The sequence below is a fragment of the Lissotriton helveticus genome, chromosome 2_1 (genome assembly GCF_964261635.1).
Source record: "Lissotriton helveticus chromosome 2_1, aLisHel1.1, whole genome shotgun sequence".
Taxonomy (NCBI): domain Eukaryota; kingdom Metazoa; phylum Chordata; class Amphibia; order Caudata; family Salamandridae; genus Lissotriton; species Lissotriton helveticus.
Genome location: NC_136059.1, coordinates 362,973,114 through 362,992,609, shown reverse-complemented (window position 1 = coordinate 362,992,609; position 19,496 = coordinate 362,973,114). Strand labels below are relative to the sequence as shown.

Genomic DNA, 19,496 nt, shown 5'->3' with positions numbered 1-19,496 from the left:
GCCCGCTGGCCTCTGGAACCTCGCCGGTTGTTTTCACGTCCACGGCAGCACGAAGACTGGGTAACTTGCTGCGGCCTGTGGCCCTAGGTGGGACATGGCGGGGCACCAATTCCGTAGCCACAAAAGGGCAAAAAGCAGACTGCCCCGGACGGGAGGAGAGACCCAAGGACTTAGCCATAGCCCGTGAGTCCTTGAAGCGCTCTAGGGCGTTGTCTGCTTTGTCACCAAAAAGGCAACAGCCATCAAAGGGCATGTCCATCAGAGTGTTCTGGACATCCCTTGAAAATCCAGTGGACCTCATCCAGGCGTAGCTCTACTGACATTGAAATGGTCCTGCCCAGAGTGTTGGCAGTGTCCAGCCGACAACGGATCGTAAACTTTGCTGCATCTCTCCCAGCGGTGCCAGCCTGGGAGAGCACTGCCCGGACCTCCTCCAGACCCTGAGGCAGCACGTGCGCCACTGTATCCCGCACAGAGTGCGAATAACGGCCCAAGAGACATGCAGTGTTTACGGACCACAGTCCTAAGCTGGCGGAAGAGAACATTTTCTTGCCAAGGTGGTCCAGCTTCTTGGATTCCCTTTCCTGTGGAGCGGTAGGGCAGGCGCTTTTGGAGGTGGAGGCTTGGACCATCAAGCTCTCCGGGGTTGGGCATTGGGAGATGAAAGGGTGGTCGCCGGAGCCGGGCGGTGTCGTCGGGTGATCATCCTGTCCACGGGAGCCCCCCGTGTTGGGCCTGGACCACATGCCCAAAAGGACATCGGTGAGGATCTCATTAAACGGCAGCAGGGGCTCCGAAGAGCTTGCTGCTGGTTGAAGCACCTCAGTCATGAGGTTAGTCCTGACCGCCACCGTAGGAAGCTCGAGGTTGAGAGCCTCGACCATCCTACGCAACACCACAGCGTGTGACGCTCCCTCCTTCATCACCACGGTAGCAGGAGACAACATGCCAAGGTCGGGTGAAGTGTCAAGACCACTGGCATCCCCCAGTTCCTCTCTCCAGTCCTGCTCAGTCTCTAGCAGGTCAGTTAAAGGGTTAACTGACCCCTTCCAGTCCTCCTCATCCTCCTCTGGCTGCCAAACAGGCTGAAAATGGCCAGGGTGGATCAGGGACAGAAGTTCCCATCGCGTCGGATCCGGGGACGACTGACGCTGGTCCAGCTCCCTGTCCACGTCGGCGGAGGTGTAATGAGAGGTCAACTGGATTCAGGCCTGGATCCAAGGGGGGCCTGCGGCATGGGGCCGGAGCCGGCTACGTCAAAGACCTAGGCCCCCCAACCGAGTCCGCGGAGCCCGAAGGCGCGCCAGCTCGGTCGGTACACCCAAAGATGGCATGCACTGCCTCGTAAAACGTACAAATCTGGGCGGGGGTCGCTCCGTGCCTCAGAAAGGGAGAGAAGCTCGGAGTCGACCCATCAGGCTCGTGCGCAGAGCCGCGGAAGGGGCACCAATCGCGGGCCTCGTCGAGTCAGTCAACCGACGGGGAGAAGTCGAAGAGCAATGATGCTTCTTCGACTTCTTCTTATGCTTGACTTACCCGACCGAGAAGACTTCGATGACTTGTTGGAATGGCGATGGCTCCGCGACCGGTCCCTCGACCTCCCTCTCGACCGGGACCTCGAACGGCACAGAGGCGACTGTTGTTGTTTAAGCACCTGTTGGGACCACCCCCACAAAGCCTTCGGCGTCAACAGCCGACAGTCGGAGCACGACTTGGGGTCGTGGTCGCGCTCCAGGCAAAAGAGCACATGCAGTGCAGATCCGTCACCATCATCAGCCGGATTCAGGAACCGCAGGCCTTAAAACCGGGCATCCCTAGTGCACCTGCTCGGAGTCGATGACTCGAAACACGAAGTCGACAAAAGTCGAGAAAAACGTAGTCAAAAAATGACTGAGGTACCGCTCTTCCTGGAACAGAGCTCGAGGGCGGCGTCTAAGTAGCTGCCGCCACGTCATCCCAGTGTCCACGACGCCAACGATGGACGCCGAGCCGACCAACGCCACCTTCCGACGCACAGAGGTACTGCTGACAAAAAAACTTTCCAGATCCAGTCTGACACCTGGGGGAAATTTTAAGGTAAGGAATCTATAACTAACGTGTGTCTTTCAGATCCAGGAGCTACACAACAAATGATTGAGGAAGTTCAAAAGTGTGAGCATTCGAGTAGTCTTTGAAATGTAGGACCATTATAATTGCCAAGAAGTAGTCCAGTAATCGTTTGTTAATTCCAGGAAAGTCAAAAAATTACTCCAAATGCAACACATTTCCAACTTTCTTTGAGAACTAGGCCCGTGATAACTTGGAAAGAGGCAAACACGGCAGACTGTACCTACTAAATTTGAGAGTTGATGCTCCCCCTTTAACATGCATTATATTTTTATTGTTGCATAATAAATTGTACTTGAAAATGTATTGCATGGACTCATTATGTACATACGTTTGTTTAGTTAAATAGTCTTGTAATAAGAAAATAAAAGTGAATTGATTACTTACGTGTTATAATATAATCTTGCGTCAAAGTCTCTGCTTGTTTCTCTTTTCTTTTTGTTTTTACTACACACAGTTTTGCTCCCCTAAATAAATCAAAGAAAAAGAATAAAACAAAGGTTCAATCACAATTTTTCTTTAATAACAATAATAAAACATTGCTTGGAATAATAATTTGCTGCATAAAACAATGAATGAGCATAAATATAATAGATACATATTATGCTTTCAAAATGTAAATAAGGAATTACTTTTTCAACTGATATTAAGCATGTTGAAAGACTTAATCTTTATCCCACATATTGACAGTGTGTGAAAAAAACAGAATAATGGCATTCAAAGTAAGAAAGAATTTCAAAAAGGTTAAATACCAACGTTGAACCAACAAGAAGTCAAACCCCATTCATATTGGTTTTAATTCCATATACTTTTATTTCCCTGTATATTTCATACATTAGTAATTTGATGTAACAAATGGATTTTAATTAAAAACAGATCATGGGTAAGCACAACCTCTCACGTACAACCACTTCACAGTGGCAAATAACAATTAGATTATCACAGAGTAAAATCAATGTTTATTCCATTCAATATCTTATTTCTCTCGTGCAGACTATTAAAATACATGGGTACATATTAATTTTTTCTAGTTCTTGTAATACTCGTCCAAATAGTGCTACTGGTGTTCTGCAAAGCTTATCATCAAATCTGCAGCAAGAACATTTCCAAATATTTGAGGTCTATTTTACATAAATGCAGGTGTTGGATATGGAACAACAAGATCAGGATATCTAATAATTCTTGACAACCTATTCGCCTCTCCCCAACCCTTGCTGAGCTGCTTCTCACTGTGCTGAGAAGTAGTGAATTCTGAAATGTTATCAATGTTTGTCAACATTTTGTAAATATCATGAATTTCGGAAACCAATATTGAAGGCAGTGATCATATTGCTTTAACAATTATTGTATGTGCATTTTTGTTTTTAAATAATCTGAAAAATATCGAGAAGAAAGGGGACGAGGAGCCTGATAAGAGGTCCAGTGCCCTTTCTCCCAAGAGTCAGTTAAGCAACCTTAGAGGGTCACTGTTCCTATAGTGTATCCTTGCAGGTTTCTGAGATTACTGGGACAGTCTGATGGGCATATCCTTAATACACCCGTGAGGGTATCATTCTTCATAATTGGGCTTTGCTCCTAGTGGGGTCGGCGCTGCAATACCCCAAGTGCCCTGCAAGAGGGCTCTTTGGCGGTGATCTTTTGATAGTAAGCCGTGATGGTAAGGGTGTGTGGGCGTGATAAGTGGTGAGTTAAAACTATCTCTAGGATACCTCAATGTCTAAATATTATTCTGAGGTCCCCACGGTAGGGTTAAAAGATTATGTGTGTAGATTGGAAATTTCTCATGATGGAGAAGGACAATCTACTCATGTGAGCGAGATCTCGGTCAACAAGTTTCATGCCCTAGTGGTCTTCGGGGGATCAGCGCGTTTCTTCAGGACCATAAATGGGGGGACACAGCCCCTACCCTTATTTTGGACTGTGTCACAGGGGGTGTTCACTATTATGCTCACAACTATGTCCATTGGTTATGTAAATACCTAGTTGTCAGATGATCTGCACCTATATTGATTTCCAACCGTTAGATGCAATGTATCGGGCACTTTAGGTCAAGGCTGGGGCCCGCGACTCAATCTGCAGTTCAAGTTAGTGTATGGTTACGGTGTCAATACCGTGAACCTTTTGCCCCATCTGTTTGCAAAACCAGATGATGAAGCATGACACCCTAACAAGTGAGTGTGTGAGGGCACCAATTCCAATTAAGGATATGCCCATCAGACTGTCCTATTAATCACAGAAACATGCAAGGATACAATATAGGAACAGTGACCCTATAGGATTGTTTAAATAATCTGCCTCATAAATCACAATTGTAAGAGAAGGATCATGATCATGATATTTTTAAAGACATGTTGGTTATTTAATCTAGCATTCTAGCATATGGGTAATGCTTATCTTTTGAGAAATGTTATGAATTTTCAGGAATTTACAACAAATTCCAGGAGTAGTCTTGGAAAGTTGTGACTTTTGTAGATTCTTTGTACAGAAAATTAACATCAGGAAATCTATAGTAATTTTCCTAGTACTTTGAAAGAGTTGAGTCAGGCCACCTAGGAGCTGCCCTTTTCACCTTTCTTCAAGGAGGAATTTGACTCCACTCTCCTTAAACTGAAGTACACCAAATGATCCATACCACATAGTTGCACCTACATTTTTTCTCTCGGATACATTGGTACCATTAAAATTGTTACTCAACTCCTCAGTCCCATTTAGTATTATCCCTCTGCAATTCAAATGTATGAAGATTATACCTAATCTCAAAAACAAATAGCAAATAAAGAATTGTTATAATTTAAATGGTCTCTAACTCTCAAAGTATGTCTACCTCAATATCTTTGACAGAGGCAAGAGATGAGATTGTACAGAATGAAAATTGTTGGAGCTCATACTCAATTCCTTTGCAATGTGTCAAAAAGTATGATCAACTCAAAGAAGACAGAAGACCTGGTTCTCTTCCTAAATAGGAATGTGAATCCTATAATAGAATTATAAACAGTGGAACACACTAGGCTGATTATGAGATATCTTATATGAGGACCTAATGTGGTTCTTAATAATGGTAAATAACAAAAACCCAGACACCCAGGCATGAGAATACAATGTAAAATAACTTCATGACCTGTGGACTAAGGAATCCTAGTATTCTCACCCATCTATAAAAAAAAGTGAAATCTTCAAATTCACAGTAGAGCTATCTATAGAGGTATATATAAAGCGAAAGTTATGACAGAAATGAATAAATTACTTGCATTTGGTAACGCCTTATCTGGTAGAGATTCTATCTAGCTGCAGATTCCTTACCTTTGAATTTCCCTAGGCATCAGATTGGATCCGGAAGATTTTCGAACAGTACCCCTAAATGCCAGTAGGTGGCGTCATTCGCTCTGGAAGTGATGCGAGCAGTCCCTATATGGGCGTCACCTTGGCACGCTGACTTCAGTTACTTTCTGGACTTTCCACATCAGGAGTATGGAACAACAGTGAGAACTAACTGGTGTGGAAAAGACTAAGGGCCACATGCGTCATTCAAAATACTGGCCGCAAAGGGGCAGATTTGCATAAACTGCCCCTTTGCAACCAGTATTTTTGCATTTGGGATGCATCATCCCAAATGCAAAAATCACAATTTAAGTAATCGCTAAATTTGCGATTACTTAAATTGCGATTGCATTTAGGGAATCGCAAATTGCAATACCCTAAATGCAATGTATTAACCCAAACATTTTTGCGATTTCGCAATTAAGAAAAGCTAATTACCATCAATTCAAAGTTGATGGTAATTTGCGAGAACTTTGAAAAATGCACAAAAGTGCATTTTTCAAAGTTCCTTGGGGCATGTGTGTGTGTGCAACATGCGGTAACATGGCAATTTCAGGAGTGCCACTAAGTAGCGCTGGCACTGTCTAGTGCAAGTGTCTCCTAGGGCACTGACTATTGTGTGCTGAATTGTCAGCTAAGGTATGAACAATAAAGTTTTTCACAAAACCAATTTTCTTTCTCAAGTCTTCAAAGTATTTTATTCATACTTTATAAAGTTCTTCATTTGTAAGTATAGTTTCTTTCATCTGAAACTGCGTGTGTTCAGTATATATATTTTTTACATCCAATTTGTTTTTCAAATAAACAGAACAATATATTCCAATGCATTTCGGCCTGGGGCCTTCATCAGGGAAATCTGTGGAACAAAGATTGTATCCATCACGATATGTTTCAAAAATATAACATGGTGTTAACAAAACAGTTAACTGTGATAGTAGAATGCTAATTTATCAAATTACAGAAAGTCTATAGCCATTTGACTAATTTCCAATACCATTATTTATACTCGTGATTTTACCCTATGTTTGCGCATTTATATTATGACTTGTATCTAAAAAATAACATGAACTGCTTTTAGACTAAACGCATTTACCGATAGTCTAAATGTGTCTAGGGTTGTTTCTATGTGAGGGCTACTCACGGCAGGAATAGAATGCAAGTGAATATACTAGACCGCAATAGCGTCTTGTTCAAGATAGTATGGACCGCTTTTTTAAGAAGCACAAAACATGACTATATGCGTTAACGATAAAGCTCGCCTAGAGGTTCAATGTGCAACACACGCGTAGCGGTGAAGCACCTTAAACGTTAGTATTCGCTTAGTTGTATCTAATGCGGCCGCAATTCTTACCGGAATACGCTGTTACAAAGTATCGAGGTTGTGTTAAGAGCCGCCGCTCTCTCTGTTGCAAAGTCGGCGTGTGACGTATGTGGAATGGGTAGTTCCTTGATAAATGCGCGCGCTGCTATTAAAGGGCCAGTGTTGGGAGAGTAGTCGCCACTAAGGACCATGTGATCAATTGAAACAGTAATCTTCACTTACTACTTATAAATACATGCACAGCACTATAATGTTATGCTATTAACAACAGCATCAACAAATCATAAATAAACACTAAATTCTGTCCGTTCATTAATCCCATGTGGGCGCAGAGTCTGTAAATGGTATATCCAGTGGTTCTCACGTTTTAGCAAAGCTTTTTTGTTATCTGTTTCCTCATTTTTTTCCACTACTTCTAGTATACAGGCCTTGATTTGGTTGATCTGATGATTATGTTCAATGAAATGAGTAGCAAGGGCTGATTTTAGCACTTTAGTTCTTATGTTGCTTTTGTGCTCCGTTAGCCGAGTTTTGAGTTTGCGCTCTGTCTGTCCAATGTAGGCATGGCCGCAAGGGCATTTTATCATGTATATGATATTTTGGTGTCGCATGTACCATTTACCTGTAACCTGATTTTATTACCTCTCATAGGGTGGGTAATAGAATTACCTTCCATGATGTTATTGCAATTACTACAATTTCTACAAGGGGATGTTCCTTTGTAAATTGTGTGAGGTTTTTCCACTGTTGGTTTCTTGATAATTTCTCCTATATTTTTTGCTCTAGTAAATGCAAATATTGGCTCATCGCTAAATATGTTGTTGAAATCAAGTTCAGTCTGTAAAATGCGCCAGTGCCTTTTAATGATTTTCTTGAACTGTGGGCTGGCTGTGGAATATTTGCTAACGCATGTAGTTCTGTTAGCCTTTTTGCTTGTTTGCGCTGTCAATAAAGTTTTTCTGTCTTTAGAGTTGGATCTTTCCAGCGCTCCCTGTAATACTTCATCTGGATATCCTCTTTTTTTGAATTTGTTTAGCATGATTTGTGCTTGCGTCTTTGATTCTTCCGGGTCCGAGACAATTCTTTTTACTCGAAGAAGTTGAGAGTATGGAAGGTGTTGTTTGAGTGGCATTGGGTGGAAGCTCTGGTAAGCTAGTAAGTTGTTCCGATCTGTAGTTGTGGTGTGCAGGGTAGTCTTGATCTTGCCATCTATTTTTTTGACAGTTACATCCAAATAGTTGATTTGACTCTCATGAATGGTGTAGGTAAATTGTATCCTTTGATCAACAAGATTCAGTTGTTGGATGTTGGAAATTAAACGTTCTTCAGTGTCATTCCACAAGATAAAAATATCGTCAATATATCGCAGATATAGACGTAGTCCTTGTTGCCATTGTTCTTTTTGTAAAATGTGGTTGTTTTCGTATTGATGCATAAAGATGTTAGCGTACGAAGGAGCTGCCGGATTTCCCATGGCAGTTCCTGACTTTTGTAAGTACCATGTATCATCCCACTTGAAAAAACTATGCATTAAGGTAAAATTGAGTAGTTCCAACAAAAATACTTTCATGTTTTCTTCATATTCCATGTGGAGTAGTGCTTCTTCTACAGCTTCTATCCCCAACTGGTGAGGAATAGAGGTGTATAACGCCTGAACGTCGATGGTACACATGGTTATTACTTCGTTGGGTGCAAGTGTTATGTTATCAAGCTTAGTTAAGAAGTCTGTGGTGTCTTTAACATAAGAACTCATGGTGGTGACATATGGTTGCAGGTATTTATCAATCAATTTTCCCACTGATTCTTGGATGCTTCCACAGGTGGATACTATAGGGCGACATGGAGGTTTGACTGGATCTTTGTGAATTTTGGGTGTCAAATAAAATTTGGGTGTTTTCGGATAATCTGTGGTGAGGAATTTTTTCATTTTGTCATCCACACATCCTTTTGAGATGCCCTCTGCAATGATGGTTTGGAGAACCGCTTGTGTTTCCTTTGTGGGGTTGGTGTTGAGTTCCATGTATGTATTTTCATCTTGTAGATGTTCTCTAGCTTGTGAATGATAGTAGTCCTTGTTCATTATGACTAGAGCGCCACCCTTGTCCGCTCTCTGACAAATGATTTTCGGGTTGTCCGCTATATTCTTGAGAATGGCATATTCTTTTTGAGTGAGGTTTTTAGTTTTGCTTTTTCTTCGGTAATTGATTTTGTTTAAATCCTGTTTCACCAGTTGCTCAAATAGATCCAAGGTTTTATGGCTTATAGGTGCCATATATACAGCGCCAAGACGCCCTCGGGTATAAGCCGCGCTTTATAAATGCTAAACATAAAAATAAACATATATGTGCTTTTGGTAGTTAGGCCTTTTAGCGAGTCTTCCTTATTAGCCTGTTGTTCTCCTACGATGTTAGAGAAAAAGTGTCGAAGTCTAAGTTTTCTCATGAGTTTAAAAAAACTAATATTGACCTCCAATTGGTTGGTGTGTGCCGTGGGTACAAATGATGTGCCCTTTTGAAGAATTTTCATTTGTAGTTTGGAGAGGTTAGTATCTGAGATATTGATTACCAAATTATCTATCGATTCTTCTTCCTGTCTTTCCTGGTGGTTGCATTCCGCGTTTGTGGGAGGTCTTTCTCCTTCGCTTGTTCTAAGTTTTCTTCTTGACCTCCTGGGTCGTCTCTTTCGTGGGAGCCTTCTCCTAAAAAAGGCTGACTAGGTGCAGAAGCGCTCACTGTAGGTGTTGGTGCAGTAGGTCTTTTTCTAGATATATCTGATGTACCATCGGTGTCTGAGGAGGAAGTATCTGTCTGTTGTGTATAGGGGCGGTTTTGTCTTCTTCTTGCATATACCTCAGCCCAATTATATACTTCATCCAATTTGTAGTCAATGGTGTCACGTCGATATTTTCGTAACTTTCTTTCATTGACTTCTTCTGAGTGTTTTGCCAATTGAGTTTTAATATCATCTAACGTTTTAGTGAGTTCTTCAGATGTCATCATTTTGTTTAAATCTTCTTTCACTATGGTGATATCTTTCTCCAGTTCTTCGAGTATTTGGGACAACTCTTCAATAATCAGCAGGATAAGGTCTAAAGAGCACTTGTTGAGGATTGCGTACCATTTGTCGGTGAATTTTTTGGAGTTTTTACATAATGATGGTTTTAGTAATATTCTCAGTCCCCTTGGGATTCTAGACGCTTTGTGGTATCTAATAATTGTGCTGGCATGTAGTCGTTGGTTAATAATTTTGCGTGATAGATACAAAAGTTGTTTCACTTGTTGATCTTTTGATTTCGTTGTGGTATATTCAATGTGTTCTTCTTGAATGAGTGAATATATTTTAGACGATTCTTCATTTGTGTATGCAAATGTGTCAGCTTTAGTTTCCGTGAGTTTAGTGATCTCATCGTACTGCATTTTTCTGTTTCCTTGGTTTGCGTGCTACGGTCAAAGAGCAGGATTATATCAAACAATTAAAGTTGGTGGCCGTGCACTGCATCGGGTTCTTCTGCTAATATTAGGGCGTAAGTCGTGCTCCTGTGGATACTCCCCGCTCGGGAGTATTGAAATATCACTAAGTAGCGCTGGCACTGTCTAGTGCAAGTGTCTCCTAGGGCACTGACTATTGTGTGCTGAATTGTCAGCTAAGGTATGAACAATAAAGTTTTTCACAAAACCAATTTTCTTTCTCAAGTCTTCAAAGTATTTTATTCATACTTTATAAAGTTCTTCATTTGTAAGTATAGTTTCTTTCATCTGAAACTGCGTGTGTTCAGTATATAAATTTTTTACATCCAATTTGTTTTTCAAATAAACAGAACAATATATTCCAATGCATTTCGGCCTGGGGCCTTCATCAGGGAAATCTGTGGAACAAAGATTGTATCCATCACGATATGTTTCAAAAATATAACATGGTGTTAACAAAACAGTTAACTGTGATAGTAGAATGCTAATTTATCAAATTACAGAAAGTCTATAGCCATTTGACTAATTTCCAATACCATTATTTATACTCGTGATTTTACCCTATGTTTGCGCATTTATATTATGACTTGTATCTAAAAAATAACATGAACTGCTTTTAGACTAAACGCATTTACCGATAGTCTAAATGTGTCTAGGGTTGTTTCTATGTGAGGGCTACTCACGGCAGGAATAGAATGCAAGTGAATATACTAGACCGCAATAGCGTCTTGTTCAAGATAGTATGGACCGCTTTTTTAAGAAGCACAAAACATGACTATATGCGTTAACGATAAAGCTCGCCTAGAGGTTCAATGTGCAACACACGCGTAGCGGTGAAGCACCTTAAACGTTAGTATTCGCTTAGTTGTATCTAATGCGGCCGCAATTCTTACCGGAATACGCTGTTACAAAGTATCGAGGTTGTGTTAAGAGCCGCCGCTCTCTCTGTTGCAAAGTCGGCGTGTGACGTATGTGGAATGGGTAGTTCCTTGATAAATGCGCGCGCTGCTATTAAAGGGCCAGTGTTGGGAGAGTAGTCGCCACTAAGGACCATGTGATCAATTGAAACAGTAATCTTCACTTACTACTTATAAATACATGCACAGCACTATAATGTTACACTATTAACAACAGCATCAACAAATCATAAATAAACACTAAACTCTGTCCGTTCATTAATCCCATGTGGGCGCAGAGTCTGTAAATGGTATATCCAGTGGTTCTCACGTTTTAGCAAAGCTTTTTTGTTATCTGTTTCCTCATTTTTTTCCACTACTTCTAGTATACAGGCCTTGATTTGGTTGATCTGATGATTATGTTCAATGAAATGAGTAGCAAGGGCTGATTTTAGCACTTTAGTTCTTATGTTGCTTTTGTGCTCCATTAGCCGAGTTTTGAGTTTGTGCTCTGTCTGTCCAATGTAGGCATGGCCGCAAGGGCATTTTATCATGTATATGATATTTTTGGTGTCGCATGTAAAAATGAGGAAACAGATAACAAAAAAGCTTTGCTAAAACGTGAGAACCACTGGATATACCATTTACAGACTCTGCGCCCACATGGGATTAATGAACGGACAGAATTTAGTGTTTATTTATGATTTGTTGATGCTGTTGTTAATAGTGTAACATTATAGTGCTGTGCATGTATTTATAAGTAGTAAGTGAAGATTACTGTTTCAATTGATCACATGGTCCTTAGTGGCGACTACTCTCCCAACACTGGCCCTTTAATAGCAGCGCGCGCATTTATCAAGGAACTACCCATTCCACATACGTCACACGCCGACTTTGCAACAGAGAGAGCGGCGGCTCTTAACACAACCTCGATACTTTGTAACAGCGTATTCCGGTAAGAATTGCGGCCGCATTAGATACAACTAAGCGAATACTAACGTTTAAGGTGCTTCACCGCTACGCGTGTGTTGCACATTGAACCTCTAGGCGAGCTTTATCGTTAACGCATATAGTCATGTTTTGTGCTTCTTAAAAAAGCGGTCCATACTATCTTGAACAAGACGCTATTACGGTCTAGTATATTCACTTGCATTCTATTCCTGCCGTGAGTAGCCCTCACATAGAAACAACCCTAGACACATTTAGACTATCGGTAAATGCGTTTAGTCTAAAAGCAGTTCATGTTATTTTTTAGATACAAGTCATAATATAAATGCGCAAACATAGGGTAAAATCACGAGTATAAATAATGGTATTGGAAATTAGTCAAATGGCTATAGACTTTCTGTAATTTGATAAATTAGCATTCTACTATCACAGTTAACTGTTTTGTTAACACCATGTTATATTTTTGAAACATATCGTGATGGATACAATCTTTGTTCCACAGATTTCCCTGATGAAGGCCCCAGGCCGAAATGCATTGGAATATATTGTTCTGTTTATTTGAAAAACAAATTGGATGTAAAAAAAATATATACTGAACACAAGCAGTTTCAGATGAAAGAAACTATACTTACAAATGAAGAACTTTATAAAGTATGAATAAAATACTTTGAAGACTTGAGAAAGAAAATTGGTTTTGTGAAAAACTTTATTGTTCATACCTTAGCTGACAATTCAGCACACAATAGTCAGTGCCCTAGGAGACACTTGCACTAGACAGTGCCAGCGCTACTTAGTGATATTTCAATACTCCCGAGTGGGGAGTATCCACAGGAGCACGACTTACGCCCTAATATTAGCAGAAGAACCCGATGCAGTGCACGGCCACCATCTTTAATTGTTTGATATAATCCTGCTCTTTGACCGTAGCACGCAAACCAAGGAAACAGAAAAATGCAGTACGATGAGATCACTAAACTCACGGAAACTAAAGCTGACACATTTGCATACACAAATGAAGAATCGTCTAAAATATATTCACTCATTCAAGAAGAACACATTGAATATACCACAACGAAATCAAAAGATCAACAAGTGAAACAACTTTTGTATCTATCACGCAAAATTATTAACCAACGACTACATGCCAGCACAATGATTAGATACCACAAAGCGTCTAGAATCCCAAGGGGACTGAGAATATTACTAAAACCCTCATTATGTAAAAACTCCAAAAAATTCACCGACAAATGGTACGCAATCCTCAACAAGTGCTCTTTAGACCTTATCCTGCTGATTATTGAAGAGTTGTCCCAAATACTCGAAGAACTGGAGAAAGATATCACCATAGTGAAAGAAGATTTAAACAAAATGATGACATCTGAAGAACTCACTAAAACGTTAGATGATATTAAAACTCAATTGGCAAAACACTCAGAAGAAGTCAATGAAAGAAAGTTACGAAAATATCGACGTGACACCATTGACTACAAATTGGATGAAGTATATAATTGGGCTGAGGTATATGCAAGAAGAAGACAAAACCGCCCCTATACACAACAGACAGATACTTCCTCCTCAGACACCGATGGTACATCAGATATATCTAGAAAAGACCTACTGCACCAACACCTACAGTGAGCGCTTCTGCACCTAGTCAGCCTTTTTTAGGAGAAGGCTCCCACGAAAGAGACGACCCAGGAGGTCAAGAAGAAAACTTAAAACAAGCGAAGGAGAAAGACCTCCCACAAACGCGGAATGCAACCACCAGGAAAGACAGGAAGAAGAATCAATAGATAATTTGGTAATCAATATCTCAGATACTAACCTCTCCAAACTTCAAATGAAAATTCTTCAAAAGGGCACAACATTTGTACCCACGGCACACACCAACCAATTGGAGGTCAATATTAGTTTTTTTAAACTCATGAGAAAACTTCGACTTCGACACGTTTTCTCTAACATCGTAGGAGAACAACAGGCTAATAAGGAAGACTCGCTAAAAGGCCTAACTACCAAAAGCACATATATGGCACCTATAAGCCATAAAACCTTGGATCTATTTGAGCAACTGGTGAAACAGGATTTAAACAAAATCAATTACCGAAGAAAAAGCAAAACTAAAAACCTCACTCAAAAAGAATATGCCATTCTCAAGAATATAGCGGACAACCCGAAAATCATTTGTCAGAGAGCGGACAAGGGTGGCGCTCTAGTCATAATGAACAAGGACTACTATCATTCACAAGCTAGAGAACATCTACAAGATGAAAATACATACATGGAACTCAACACCAACCCCACAAAGGAAACACAAGCGGTTCTCCAAACCATCATTGCAGAGGGCATCTCAAAAGGATGTGTGGATGACAAAATGAAAAAATTCCTCACCACAGATTATCCGAAAACACCCAAATTTTATTTGACACCCAAAATTCACAAAGATCCAGTCAAACCTCCATGTCGCCCTATAGTATCCACCTGTGGAAGCATCCAAGAACCAGTGGGAAAATTGATTGATAAATACCTGCAACCATATGTCACCACCATGAGTTCTTATGTTAAAGACACCACAGACTTCTTAACTAAGCTTGATAACATAACACTTGCACCCAACGAAGTAATAACCATGTGTACCATCGACGTTCAGGCGTTATACACCTCTATTCCTCACCAGTTGGGGATAGAAGCTGTAGAAGAAGCACTACTCCACATGGAATATGAAGAAAACATGAAAGTATTTTTGTTGGAACTACTCAATTTTACCTTAATGCATAGTTTTTTCAAGTGGGATGATACATGGTACTTACAAAAGTCAGGAACTGCCATGGGAAATCCGGCAGCTCCTTCGTACGCCAACATCTTTATGCATCAATACGAAAACAACCACATTTTACAAAAAGAACAATGGCAACAAGGACTACGTCTATATCTGCGATATATTGACGATATTTTTATCTTGTGGAATGACACTGAAGAACGTTTAATTTCCAACATCCAACAACTGAATCTTGTTGATCAAAGGATACAATTTACCTACACCATTCATGAGAGTCAAATCAACTATTTGGATGTAATTGTCAAAAAAATAGATGGCAAGATCAAGACTACTCTGCACACCAAAACTACAGATCGGAACAACTTACTAGCTTACCAGAGCTTCCACCCAATGCCACTCAAACAACACCTTCCATACTCTCAACTTCTTCGAGTAAAAAGAATTGTCTCAGACCCGGAAGAATCAAAGACGCAAGCACAAATCATGCTAAACAAATTCAAAAAAAGAGGATATCCAGATGAAGTATTACAGGGAGCGCTGGAAAGATCCAACTCTAAAGACAGAAAAACTTTATTGACAGCGCAAACAAGCAAAAAGGCTAACAGAACTACATGCGTTAGCAAATATTCCACAGCCAGCCCACAGTTCAAGAAAATCATTAAAAGGCACTGGCGCATTTTACAGACTGAACTTGATTTCAACAACATATTTAGCGATGATCCAATATTTGCATTTACTAGAGCAAAAAATATAGGAGAAATTATCAAGAAACCAACAGTGGAAAAACCTCACACAATTTACAAAGGAACATCCCCTTGTAGAAATTGTAGTAATTGCAATAACATCATGGAAGGTAATTCTATTACCCACCCTATGAGAGGTAATAAAATCAGGTTACAGGTAAATGGTACATGCGACACCAAAAATATCATATACATGATAAAATGCCCTTGCGGCCATGCCTACATTGGACAGACAGAGCGCAAACTCAAAACTCGGCTAACGGAGCACAAAAGCAACATAAGAACTAAAGTGCTAAAATCAGCCCTTGCTACTCATTTCATTGAACATAATCATCAGATCAACCAAATCAAGGCCTGTATACTAGAAGTAGTGGAAAAAAATGAGGAAACAGATAACAAAAAAGCTTTGCTAAAACGTGAGAACCACTGGATATACCATTTACAGACTCTGCGCCCACATGGGATTAATGAACGGACAGAATTTAGTGTTTATTTATGATTTGTTGATGCTGTTGTTAATAGCATAACATTATAGTGCTGTGCATGTATTTATAAGTAGTAAGTGAAGATTACTGTTTCAATTGATCACATGGTCCTTAGTGGCGACTACTCTCCCAACACTGGCCCTTTAATAGCAGCGCGCGCATTTATCAAGGAACTACCCATTCCACATACGTCACACGCCGACTTTGCAACAGAGAGAGCGGCGGCTCTTAACACAACCTCGATACTTTGTAATAGCGTATTCCGGTAAGAATTGCGGCCGCATTAGATACAACTAAGCGAATACTAACGTTTAAGGTGCTTCACCGCTACGCGTGTGTTGCACATTGAACCTCTAGGCGAGCTTTATCGTTAACGCATATAGTCATGTTTTGTGCTTCTTAAAAAAGCGGTCCATACTATCTTGAACAAGACGATATTGCGGTCTAGTATATTCACTTGCATTCTATTCCTGCCGTGAGTAGCCCTCACATAGAAACAACCCTAGACACATTTAGACTATCGGTAAATGCGTTTAGTCTAAAAGCAGTTCATGTTATTTTTTAGATACAAGTCATAATATAAATGCGCAAACATAGGGTAAAATCACGAGTATAAATAATGGTATTGGAAATTAGTCAAATGGCTATAGACTTTCTGTAATTTGATAAATTAGCATTCTACTATCACAGTTAACTGTTTTGTTAACACCATGTTATATTTTTGAAACATATCGTGATGGATACAATCTTTGTTCCACAGATTTCCCTGATGAAGGCCCCAGGCCGAAATGCATTGGAATATATTGTTCTGTTTATTTGAAAAACAAATTGGATGTAAAAAATATATATACTGAACACACGCAGTTTCAGATGAAAGAAACTATACTTACAAATGAAGAACTTTATAAAGTATGAATAAAATACTTTGAAGACTTGAGAAAGAAAATTGGTTTTGTGAAAAACTTTATTGTTCATACCTTAGCTGACAATTCAGCACACAATAGTCAGTGCCCTAGGAGACACTTGCACTAGACAGTGCCAGCGCTACTTAGTGATATTTCAATACTCCCGAGCGGGGAGTATCCACAGGAGCACGACTTACGCCCTAATATTAGCAGAAGAACCCGATGCAGTGCACGGCCACCATCTTTAATTGTTTAATTTCAGGAGTGCATCAGGGTGTCCTTTTGGCACCCTTGAAATTGCATGGGCAATTTTCAAGTACTCGCAAATTGCACATGCAATTCCCATTCATTCCTATGGTCCTCTAGGCCTATATGAATGTGTAGGAATCGCAATTTTCTTTTGTGATGCTACATGCATAGGCAATTGTGATTCCTAAATTGCGATTTGTTAAAAATTGCAATGTATGAATCACATTTACAAAGTTTGATACATGTGGCTCTAAGGCCCTAAAAAAGGTATCTCTTACACCTGAACCGGTTTGCAGAGCGGGGAGGATCAGTAAGGAATTTGCAGCTAGATAGTCTATCTACCAGATAAGGCATTACCGAAGCCTCAGATTCCTTACCTTTGAATAGATACCCTAGCAGTACATCCCTTGAGGTGGTCCTGCAAGCTGGATTGAACCAAAAAGTCCTGCAGGTCTGAATGGGCAAAGTGACTGTCACGATGGACCTGACTGTCGGCAGTAATGTTTTGTGAACGTGGACGGTGATCCCCACGTTGCTGCCTGTCCCAGAGAAGAAAGCCGCGTGCTAACGCAGTGGTTGCAGCGTTGGCTCTGGTAGAGTGATTCCGGAAGCCTTAAGGAGGCTGTTACTTGGCCCGGGCATAGCAGGTCTTAATGCAAAGGACAATCCATTGTGAAATCATTCTCTTCTGTACAGCTTTCCCTTTTTTTGCTCCCACATGGCTCACAAAAAATTGATCGTCCACCCAGAACTCTCTTGTGCAGTCAAGGTAGAATGACAACACTCTTTTTAGGTACAGGCGGTGGAGTCTCTCCTCTTCTGTGAAGGTATGAGATGGAGCAGAGAAAGTAGGCACGGTGATGTTCTGGCCTACATAGAATTGAGTCACAACCTTTGTAAGGAAGAAGGAACGCGACCGGTGAACCAGCATGTCTGGGTAAAAGGTTGAATAAGGAGGGTGCGCAGAGAGAGATTGCAATTTACTGACCATCTAGGCTGATGTTGTGGCCACTAAAAGGCAGTTTTCATGGTCAACAGCCTAAGAGGGCAATTGTGCAGAGATTAAATAGGGGCACACATGAGAAAGGTGAGGACCAGGTTGAGGTCCCACTGAGGCATGATGAAGGGTGTAGGTGCAAATATATGCTTCAGGCCTGTAAGGAACCTAGCCACAATAGGCAACTTAAAGAGAGAAGGTTGGCCTGGCAACCGCAAGAATGCAGAGATTGCAGAAAGCTAACCTTTAACTGTGCCCACAGTAGAGCCCTGCTGGGTCAAGGACAATGCAAACAAGAGTACTCATGCATGTGCAGATAGGGGGTCAAAGTTGTGGGAAGCACACCATGACACAAATTTCTCCCAAAGGCAGGAGTACACCAACTTGGTGTAAGAACGCTTGGCTGCCAGAATAACATTACAGATTTAGGAAGGAAGGTCAAAAGCTGTCAATTGTCGCCACTCAATCTCCCACGTGCAGGTGGAGGGTACACAGGTTTGGGTGCAGAAACCTGCTCTGTTGCTGCGACAGAAGATCCTCCTGAAGAGGCAGCCTGATCAGAGGAGGTATGGTCATGCTCGACAGATTGGGATACCAGTTTCTCTGTGTCCAATCAGGAGCTACTAGAATGACTTGGGCCTACTCGTTCCTGATCTTCTTGTGCACTCAGGGACAGGAGTGGTATTGGTGAAAACTGGCTTACAGGAGGCCGGAGCTCCACTCAAGACAAGCATCTCCGAGCAACAATCTCCTTGGAAATTCCACCTCCATTCTTAGAAACGCTAGGACTTCCTCCTATTCAGTGGAAACAATGGTTTCAAGCATTCAAATGTGCTCGGGGACTATAGGAGCATCTTGATTTATACCTGAAAGAAATTTCTTCTTCTCTATTTATTGGGATTTGAGACATTTTTGAACATCTTCCTCAACTGGAAGTGGCCGAGGGCAAGGAATTTGATGAATTCCAAAAACTGGTGAAGAAATTGGAAATGAGATGACATTCAAGCCTGGTTGTTTTACACCATAAACGTTTTTAAAAGGTCACAGACATTTGACGGAAATGTTGATACATTTGTGAGTGCATTTCAGAAATTTAGTTCACACTGTCGTTTTGGTAATTTCGATGTTCAATGGATTAGGGATCAATATATTGATCACTATCACAATTAATATATTCAACAAAAGTTACTCACTATAAGCGATCCTACTCTTGAAGAAGTTTTTAGGGTAGCAAAGAGCACTGAACTGTCAAATATATTCATTAAAGAGTTGTTGAAGACCAGAA

At 40.8% G+C, this 19,496-nt stretch overlaps 1 protein-coding gene across 1 annotated transcript in view; it reads right to left on the bottom strand.

Moving 5' to 3' along the window:
- Positions 1–19,496, bottom strand: part of WDR70 (WD repeat domain 70) — a 1,775,496-nt gene that overhangs the window by 252,111 nt on the left and 1,503,889 nt on the right. The window contains exon 14 of the mRNA XM_078674977.1: positions 2,494–2,573. Coding sequence (XP_078531103.1) covers positions 2,494–2,573 — 80 coding nt within the window. The remainder of the gene's footprint in view (positions 1–2,493; positions 2,574–19,496) is intronic.